At 59.7% G+C, this 9968-nt stretch overlaps 1 protein-coding gene across 2 annotated transcripts; it reads right to left on the reverse strand.

Annotated features, from left to right (window-relative positions):
* Window positions 1-1029: 1029 nt before the first annotated feature.
* LGALS3BP (galectin 3 binding protein) lies at window positions 1030-9721 on the reverse strand. Of its 2 annotated transcripts, none has more exons than XM_003913523.3 (6): window positions 9440-9721; window positions 6739-6813; window positions 5590-5781; window positions 4451-4582; window positions 2730-2982; window positions 1030-2465 (listed from the first exon to the last, which is right to left on the reverse strand). In XM_003913523.3, the coding sequence occupies exons 2-6, from the start codon at window positions 6788-6790 to the stop codon at window positions 1340-1342; spliced, it is 1755 nt and encodes a 584-aa protein (XP_003913572.2). In that variant the 5' UTR covers window positions 6791-6813; window positions 9440-9721; the 3' UTR covers window positions 1030-1339. The 2 variants fall into 2 exon arrangements, with proteins under 2 accessions (XP_003913572.2, XP_009189636.2); XM_009191372.4 differs by having other exon boundaries at window positions 6739-6816; window positions 9440-9587.
* Window positions 9722-9968: the final 247 nt, after the last annotated feature.

The following is a 9968-nucleotide window of genomic DNA, read 5'->3' on the forward strand; positions in this document are numbered from 1 at the left end:
TCTTCCAGAGACCCGATCGCCCCACCAGAGGTGCAGCCCTGACCTTGCTGCCTCAGCATCCTTCCCTTCCCGTGGGACATGAGCAGGAGGTAGTGCTCACAAAAGCACACCCACCTATAGGCTGGGTGCGGTGGCTCACGCCTGGAATCCCAACACTTTGGGAGGCCGAGGTGGGTGGATCACCTGAGGTCAAGAGTTCAAGACCAGCCTGGCCCACATGGTGAAACCCCATCTCTACAAAAATACAAAAGTTACCCCGGCATGATGGCGGGTGCCTGTAGTCCCAGCTACTCAGGAGGCTGAGGCAGGAGAAGCACTTGAAACCGGGAGGTGGAGGTTGCAGTGAGCCAAGATCGCACCACTACGCCCCAGCCCGGGCGACAGAACAAGATTCCGTCTCGGCCGGGCGCGGTGGCTCAAGCCTGTAATCCCAGCACTTTGGGAGGCCGAGACAGGCGGATCACGAGGTCAGGAGATCAAGACCATCCTGGCTAACACAGTGAAACCCCGTCTCTACTAAAAAATACAAAAAACTAGCCGGGCGAGGTGGCGGGTGCCTGTAGTCCCAGCTACTCGGGAGGCTGAGGCAGGACAATGGCGTAAACCCGGGAGGCGGAGCTTGCAGTGATCGGAGATCCGGCCACTGCACTCCAGCCTGGGCGACAGAGCGAGACTCCGTCTCAAAAAAAAAAAGATTCCGTCTCAAAAATAAATAAATAAAATAAAATAAAGCACACCCACCCAGATAAGGGGTGAGGGCACCCGTCACAGCCAGACTTTCATGAACACACACACGCCTATGCCCACACAATCACACACCCACGTGCACGCGTGCAGTGACGCGCACCCTCCTGCTCATGTCCCACTGTGTCATTGCTCCAGGCTGGGAGGTGTGCTTCCTGTTCCATCTTCCCCGCTAGCCAGTAGCTTCACAAGGACAGGGACTCTGCCTCACCCTGCCCCCCAGAGCCTGGCACACCTGATGTCTAAACACGGTATAGACCCAACAACACTTTCTGTACAAACAAATGTAGGAACCACAATGTCATTTTAATGACCTCAGACCAGTGACAAGGGCAGACTGACCAGGGGCTGTAGGGGGACCCCAGAGCGACCTCGAGGGCGCCCTGGTGCTTACCACCTGGAACCTGGTGAGGCAGTGGGAGAACTCCTGGCAGACAGTGGAAGTCTTCTTGAAGCTGAGAGCTCAGGGGAGTAGGGGGACATCTGGTGGACGGTTGTTGATGATTGTTGCAGAGAAGAGGGAAGCCAAGGAGGGGAGCCTGCAGTGAGGGCGTCCTGGGGTTCTCGGGTTCTTACCACCCTTGGGCCACACCATCTAGTCCACACCCGAGGAATTGGTCAGGTAGAAGGGGCGGATGACCGTGCGGAAACTGTTGAAGTGCCCTGCTGGGCAGGGGAAGAAGGAGGTGCTCTTGGAGCTGTTGGTGTCCAGGGCACTGGGAATCGCAGCCTTCCGGCCCTCGAAATCGGTGACGTCTGCCACAAAGAGCCCTTCGCAGAGCATCAGGGCTTTGTTTTCGTAGGCAATGCTGCGATCTGAGCTGCCAGACTTGGTGAGGCCCAGGATGGGGAGCTCGTCGGAGGAGCAGGAGAAGCCGTAGTTCCAGCAGCTCTGAATGGTGGGGAGGTAAACCAGGGACCAGGACACCCTCTTGTCCTGGAAGAGGAAGCTGGGGTGTTGTGGGGTCTGGAAGGACTGGTAGGGGTAGTATCTGTAGTCAGAGGGGGCTTGGAAGTAATTAGAATATTTGACCAAAGATCCCTGTCTGGACTGATAGACCAGCTGTGACTTCCGTGCACTCCAGGAACTGTCCGTCACAGAGGCGCTCCAGGTGGGCGAGGTGTAAATCCGGGGCTTGTAGGCATCTTCGGTGAGGTTCAGGCCTTTGTACCGGGCCAGCAACTGGAAGGGCACAGTGTGGAATTCCAGGGCCTGCAGAGTCTTCCTCTGGAACAGGGCCTTGTGGCTCCAGTACAGGGTCAGGTTGAACTGCAGCTCAAAGAGCTCCTCAGGGAGCATCATAGGGAAGCGGACCTTCTCCACCAAGCCCTCCACCTCCTCATGGGAGGCGCGCTCCCCCCAGCTCCAGGTGTCCACGGCCTTCAGTAGGGCCAGCTCGCTGGGCACCACCAGGTCGCTCCTGGGCAGCAGCAGCTGGAGCAGGTCTGTGGGGACACTGGGCCAGGCCTCGGCCTGTGTCAGGGCCTCGAAGTTCCAGGCCAGGAACTGCAGGCAGAGCTTCTCCAGCAGGGTGTCCCCTGTGGCTAGTGCATAGGCATACAGGTCCAGGGGCGTCTGGAACGAGGGGTCCTGGGGGAGGAGGATGGCAAAGAGGCTCGCACAGTAGCCCTGCAGCTGCTTGGCCCCATAGGCAGAGGCCAGCTTGTGGAAGCACTTGACCGACGACAGGGCGATGTCGATCCTTCGGGAGTAGAAGTACCTGGGGAGAAAGAGGGAGAGTGGATGCCGGCCCCACAGGACAGCAGGGGAGCCCTGAGCCTGCCTGTCCAACACAGCCACCCGAGTGTGCACCGAGCGTGGGAGCGAGCATGCGTGTGTGTGCAACTGCGCGAGCGCACGTGTGACAACGGTACATGTGCATGCAAGAGTGTGTGCAGGTGTGCGTGTGTGTGGGTGTGCTTTTGAAGTGGGGAGGAGGACAAAGCCCCTGGCAGCCCCACAGCCTGAGGACGAGACGGCTCACCTGAGAAAGTCCCTGACCATGGGCACACACTCGGCATCCACACCCATGGTGACATTGCTGCCTGGCTCCTTCCACAGGGCCTGGGCCTCCGGGTTGGCAGTCAGGATGACCGTGTGGCCACAGAAGTCGAGGGAGTCCTCGCCCTGCACGCTCACACTGATGGACAGGTCGCAGCCCTGCTGGCTGTCAAAAATCTGGCCAAGGACTTCCGAGAGCTCCCTGGAGAGGTCCAGGGTGTGGGTGCTCCTGGTTTCTAAGAAGGGGCGGGAGGAAAGAAGGCTATGTTAGGAGCCGGGACGCTGCCACTCTCTGGGGGCAGAGTCTTCATCTGAAAGTGGGGGGTTCGTGGCTGCCTCATCCACTCTGGAAGGCTCCTGGGAAGATAAGGGACAGGAGAGACCAAAAGTGTCGGATCCCTGGGCCGTGAGGCCCCACCCCTTCCAGCCCTGGGGAACAAGAGCAGCTGGGACCTGGCCAAGCCTGTCCAGGCCCCCGCTTTAGGCCCTCTGCTCTGTGCTGCTCCCCCGATTCAGGCAGCAGCTCTGCAGGGAGACTTGGTGGTGCTGACTCTGGAGCCCCACTCCCCAGCCTCAGTCATCAACCACCACTGACACTGCCCTTCTCAAACCAAAACCACTGCCTGCTTAGATGGCCTGAAAGTGAGGGTCCTGTGGTAACCCCATTTTAGAACTCTGGGGGTCCTCGAGCAGCCTCCTGTGGGGGACAAGACCTGCAGAAGTCATGGGAGGCTCCCGGGTCAGGGGTCAGTGTGGTGTACCCTCCCCCCTTCTTTGAGCCCCTCTCAAAGCCTAACTCAAAACGAAATCCCATAGTTTTTTCTTTGTCACAAATATAATAGGTTTGAAGTAACCATGACCTTTCAACCAGGTGGGCTTGCCCTGGGCCTCCTAAAACCTGAGCCACTGCAGGACCCCCAGCTGCCTCCCACCTGCACGCCTCACCACAGCTCTCCTGCCCCAGGAGCTTTTGCCCGGCACCCACAGCCCCGCGTGCTCCCCCTGGCCTCCCCCGGCCCCCGACAGCCCCATGGCATCTCGTGGGCTTCCCGCACTGTGAGTCCAGGCTTGGCTCCAGTCATTTGTCCATCCCATGTGGGCACAGGGGCTCCCTGGGATTCGACCCCTCCTGCCTTAGGGGCCTCCAGCTCCTGGCAAAGGGCGGTAGGCAGGAAGTGCCCAGGTTGTCCCGTGCAAGCCCAGGAAGAACCACCTCGGCACGGAAGAAACACGAGAAACTCAGATCCAGGGGCTCCAACCCACAGAGCAGCCTGGGTTCCCTCCACACCGGGCTGGGTTGGGGGAAGCTGGCTGGGGCGGCGAGTAGTCGGGCCTCCCTCCGCCAGGACGGGCTTGAGCCTGTCGCCTGCTGTGAAGTGTGTTTCCGAGCGGGCGCTGGCACTTCAGGTCAGGCTGCAGCCAGGTGTCCTGCTCACTGAGACTGTGGCTCCCTGCCCCACACTCGGGCTCCGCATGGAGACTTGGTGGTTCTGGGAGTTTCTCCAGAAGGGGCTGGGGAGGAGTCTGGGAGCTGTGGGACTGGGAGCTGGTGGGCTCTTTGGACGTCCGGGACTCTCCGTGCGGAGTGGGCAGGTGGTAGTGGAAGGAACCTTTGTGTGCTTCGTGTGTGGGGGGGTGGTGCCGGGAGGGGCAGGGGCCACGGGACCCCAGGGCACGCTGGGGCCTCCGCAGGGAGGTGCTCACCATTGGTGCAGACCACACCAGCGTCTCTCTCGTGCCTGCAGTTGCTCTTCAGCCAGCCCAGGGACTTGCAGTCGGCCAGCGAGGTCTCGGTTCCCGTGCACTGGACCTCGTCCAGCATGATGGGGCCTGATCCTGTGGACACAGCAGATGGCAGGGCTGGGGGTGTGATGACTGCACCTAGGAGTCCCACAGCGAGACTCAGCCCTTTGTTCCGCGCCCCAGCCGTGCGGGTCCGTCTGCGTACAGGTCCTTCACCGGCGAACCACGGTGGATATTCCAGCAAGGGCTGGGTTTGTGATTGCAACGTCAGGCCATACACTTAGCCTTCATGCTTACAAAGCTTACTGGCTCCTGCAGCGACATCACGTTCATGTACAGTAATTGCGTGCCTATCCCTGCAACATTAGGCGCACATACTGTATTTGTGTGACTATCCCTGCTGCTAAATAGTTGGTGGATTGTTTCTCTTTTTATTCCAGAATCGCAACTGCTGCGTCAGTGGAAATCTTCCCGCGTACAGACTTTTCTTTTGAGGGGAAATTGTTTCAAGAGGATAAACTCCTGGAGTGGAGTTTCTGGGCCGGAGGGAACAAGCCCAGCCCAGCTCTTGAACCTGTCCAAGCACCCGCCACCGTCACCGGCCAAGTGTGGGTGACGCAGTCCCACCGGAACTTGATCCACAGGGCTTCAGCGCCATCAAAAGAGTTTGCTCTTAGGCCGGGTGTGGTCATCCCAGCACTTTGGGAGGCTGAGGCGGGCGGATCACTTGACACCAGAAGTTCAAGATCAACCTGGCCAACATGGTGAAACCCCTTCTCTACTAAAAAATACAAAAGTCAGCCGGGCATGGTGGCAAGTACCTGCAATCCCAGCTACTCAGAAGGCTGAGGCAGGAGAATCGCTTGAACTCAGGAGGCCGAGGTTGCAGTGAGCCGAGATCGTGCCACTACACTCCAGCCTGGGTGACAGAGCAAGACTCCATTTAAAAAAAAAATTGTTTGTTTGCTCTTGCTAAATTAATAGTAATCCAATTTGCATGTCTTTGAAACCTGACTGTCTCATCTTCGGGAATTTGCCCTGCCTGGGAGCTGGCTGTGCTGTGGGTCTCGGCCTTGGAGGACGGGGGCAGCAGGCCCTACCTTGCCCGAAGGCAGCTCTGCCCAGAGCCTGGGTGGCATTCTCAAAGCCCAGGGCCCGGCAGACGACGCTGGCATCAGTCAGGTCCCACAGGTTGTCACACACAGTGCCCCACTGGCCTCTGTAGAAGATCTCCACGCGGCCCTGGTTGGTGGCGCCCCCATCGGCCAGCCGCATGTCACCATCGTTGATGCCTGCAGGCAGAGAGACGAGCGAGGGCCAGGCTGGGGCCTGCGGCACCCACCGCCCGCACCTCCAGGACCCATGCTGTCCTGGGTCTCCCCTGCTGAGCTTCTTTTCCAGGGTTTCAAGGTCCCCTGGCCTCTCCATGAGGGAGGAGTGGAAGATACATACAGCCCCCTGCCCCACGGAGGCTAAACTCGCCTTTCCTTGTTTTAGGGGTCTCAGCCCTTCACTCCATAGACAGAACAGAGGCAGAGAAGCCCCAGGTTCTCAAGCACTGGGAATGGAGGTGGCAAGACCCCAGGGGAAGGATCGTGGGGGAATGGAGGCCCCGTGCTGACCCGCCCGAGGGTGTCTGCAGTTTGGGGGTGCTGGCCTGTGGGGGCGCAGGCCTAGGGACCCCTGGGAGCACAGGCGGAATGTTTCCAGGGCAGAGAATGGGATTCCCACTCCACACGTCCTTCTGGGACTCAGCCTGCCGACACTCCAGCCCCTATAGGAGCTGACAGAGCCGGGCAGGAGCTGGGTGCCTGAATCTAGCTGGGGGCACATCTGGCTTCCGTGGGGCCCCCAGGATGAGCGTGAGCCTCCAGGGGCTCACAGTGTAAAGGATGTGAGGAAAAGCAGCCAGGACCCTCTGGAAGATTGACCTGCGTCCGAGGCTGTTGACTTCACCACAGCCCCGGTGACTGCTGGTTTGACCAGCTCCTCTGGTTCCCTCTGGACAGAATGGAGGACTCCTTAGTGTCCTCTCTATAACCTGCATCTCACCTGAGCCCAGGTGAGCCCCCTGGAACCTCCAAGCCACCATCACTTGGGATACCTGGTGCCGCAGGCAGGAGAGAAGACCTGGCTAACCGCTGGGCCCCGGGCCCCAGGCAGAGCATCTCCTTGAAGCTCTGCGCAGACCCAGGCTGCAGCAGCCTCACAGACTTTTGCTTTTGGCATTTCCCAGGGGCTCAGCTCACCTTGGGTCCCTGCGACCAGCAACCACACCCAGAAGAGCCTCGGAGGGGCCATGGCTGTGCTTGGATGCCCAGATCCTGCTGCAGACAGAAGCGGCAGAGTGAGGCACGGGAGCCAGGTGGCCCGAAGCCCAGGGACCGGCCTGCCCATTAACCCTTCAGCCCGACCTGGGCTGTGTGGCAGGTGGGATCCCTCTCCTGCAGAGCCCACTATGGTCCCAGTAAGTGTGATGGGTGCTATGGAAGCGCCCCGCAGGGGCCCCTCACCTGGTCTGCAGCATGCTCCTGGAAGGATGTGTAAGACTTGGCTAGATGAAGGGGTGGGCTGGGGGTACCCCCTGGCAGTTAAGGACAGCAAGAATCGGTGACTAGAGGCAAGTGAGCTCATCTCAAAAACCCAGGCCCCGGGCAAGGCCGCCACATGGGCATGGGCGGGGAGGGTGGAGAGGGAGGAGGCCATGGGCACAGGCCCAGGTCGGGAGGCCGGGTGAGCCTGGTTAAGATCTGGGCCTTAATCTTCAGGCAACAGACCCCCGCAGGGACTGTCCCAGAGGCCTAAGCAGGGAAAGGCAGCCTGCAGCCTGCAGAGCGGATGGGAGGGGACTCGTCAGGAGAGGCCACGGAGGCTGGGCCGAGGTGACAGATAAGCAGCAAGGAGACACATCGGGGCTCCATGGTGTTCGGATGGGGAAGATAGGGGAAAAGGGTCAGAGCTGCAGCCCAGGGTGGGCCATGCTGGGGGAAGAACGGGGAGGAAATGCTGAAGTATCCCCAAGACACTGACACTCAGGCTGCGGTTGGGGAGGTCCGGATCTCCGCCTTCTGGCCTGGTGTTCTTGCCTCCGTGTAATTTCCACGTTTTTGTCTTCGCCTGCCTCCCTCCCCCACACCCCGCCAATGGAGAGACAGGTATGGCTTCTCTGGCTCGGTAAGAATCCTGTGACACCTGACACTGTCCCCTCAGTTCAGCAAGCCAGGGGCAGGCCTCTGGGTGGCACTGCTGTGGGCACCGGCTGGGAGTCTGGGCCTGGTGACCTTGAGGCTGCTCAGAGGGGGCCTGGTGGACGGCTGCAATGGCATCGCCAGAGCTTGTTGGAAGTGCTGTCATGGCTGGCCTCGCCCTAGCCCCTCTGCATGGGAGTCTGCATGAACAAGCACCCTGGGAGCTGGGTGCCCTGGCTGGTGAGAGCTTTGCTCTGGGACTCACGCTCACTGGCACTGCGCAGCCACCCCTTATCAGGGCTCCCCAGGCACCACTGGAGGCCTTACCGTGACCTTGAGAACCACCTTAGTTACACCCCACCTTACAAGTGAAGGGGCTGACACCCAGAGAGGTAATGGGCTCCACGTCCACAGCCATAGGCAGGGGGTCTGCTCGGTGGAGCCCACCTCTCCTCCCTGCGTCAATGTCAGTAGATGGCTAAAGATGCCAGGGTGTGACCGCCTGTCCTGTGTGCTGGGGACTGTGCTTGTTTTAGCACTGAAGTTTCCCTGTGTCCTGGGAAACCCTCAGTCCCAGGCACGCCGGTATGGGTGGACGCCCTCTCCACTTCTGTCCCCAGCCACTTCACTCCGCTGCAGCTACTAGGTTTGTCTGTCCCGGGAGAGTAACTCAGGGCCTTGGAAAAATGGCCAAGTGGCCAGGCGCGATGGCTCACGCCTGTAATCCTAGAACTTTGGGAGGGTGGGGCAGGTGTATCATTTGAGGTCAGGAGTTCGAGACCAGCCTGGCCAACATGGTGAAACCCCACCTCTACTAAAAATACAAAAGAAGAAGGAGAAGGAGAAGGAGAAGAAGAAGCTGGGCGTGGTGGTGCGCATCTGTAGTCCCAGCTACTCAGGAGGCTGAGGCAACAGAATTGCTTGAATCTGGCAGGCAGAGGTTGCAGTGAGCCATTGCACTACAGCCTGGGTGACAGAGCAAGACTCCGTCTCAAAAAAAAAAGCGGGCAACGAAGCACCTGGCAGGTGGCGTTCTGCCCTCTGGGTGGCAGCGGCTGGCGACTTTTGCCTGATTCCTTCATACGGGGAGTTGAGACCTGGCTGCCTGTGTTGGCCCCTTCATGCAAATCAGAAAAAAAGGTGCCCTTCCTAGGAGTGGGTGCAGGCCTAGGCCAAATGCACAGGCCCGAGAGAGGCCAACCTGGATTCTAACCCACTCGCCCTTTGGCTAGTATCCTCGTGCAGTGAGCCACCTGCCCAACTGTACACAGAGGCCCTGTGGGCCTGGGAGCAGCAATGACTGTTGCTGGGCTCAGGAGCCCTGGATCCCCAGCTCCAGGCCTATGTGCAAACAGGGAGGCATGACCCCCACTTGCCTGTGTAGAGAGAGGGGTGCCCTGGCCGGGCGTGATGGCTCACGCCTGTCATCCCAGCACTTTGGGAGGCCGAGGCGGGTAGATCACCAGAGGTCAGGAGTTTGAGACCAGGCTGGCCAACATGGCGAAACCCTGTCTCTACTAAAAATACAAAAATTAGCTGGACGTGGTGGTGCGTGCCTGTAATCCCAGCTACTTGGGAGGCTGAGGCAGGAGAATCCTTCGAACCCAGGAGGCAGAGGCTGCAGTGAGCAGAGATAGCATCACTGTACTCCAGCCTGGGTGACAGAGTGAGACCCTGTCACAAAAAAAAAAAAAAAAAAAAAAACAGAGAGAGAGAGAGAGAGGGAGGGGTGCCCACCCAGGAGCTGGAGGCAGCAGCTTACCTGGCTGGGGCAGCTGCGATGGCTGTGCTGGAGCCCCCTCGCTTCCAGCCACAGGAGCCCTCTGCAGACTGTTCCTTTGACCCAGAAGCCTCTCCCAGGGTGGAGTGTGGTCAGGCTGATCCCAGGAAATGCTTCAGAAAAGAGTCTACTTTCGATTTCTAGAAACCACCTGACATAGATGTCTTCTGGGATTGGCTGCTGCGGATGCTCCCCAGGGGCCCTCTCCTTCGTCTCAGCTCTGCCCGTGGGTATCAGTGCCGGGCTGGCAGAGGCCCAAGGCGGGAGTCTGGCTGGAGCAAGGCCCGCAAGAGGACTGACAGCCACACTCAGTCGGAAACGCCGCCAGGCTGGCCAGGGGCTGGTGTTTGGGGGACGGGAGGGGAAGCAGCAGAGGCTCTGGGCCCAGACAGTCTGCACCTGGTGGCGGGGCATAGAGCCTCTCTTGGTGACATAATGGCTCTGTCCAGCTCATAGCCATTCCCTTTCCTCCCACCGAAAGCCAGCGCCTCAATTGTCCCTTGAGGAGCAC

The sequence above is a fragment of the Papio anubis genome, chromosome 17 (genome assembly GCF_008728515.1).
Source record: "Papio anubis isolate 15944 chromosome 17, Panubis1.0, whole genome shotgun sequence".
Lineage (NCBI taxonomy): Eukaryota > Metazoa > Chordata > Mammalia > Primates > Cercopithecidae > Papio > Papio anubis.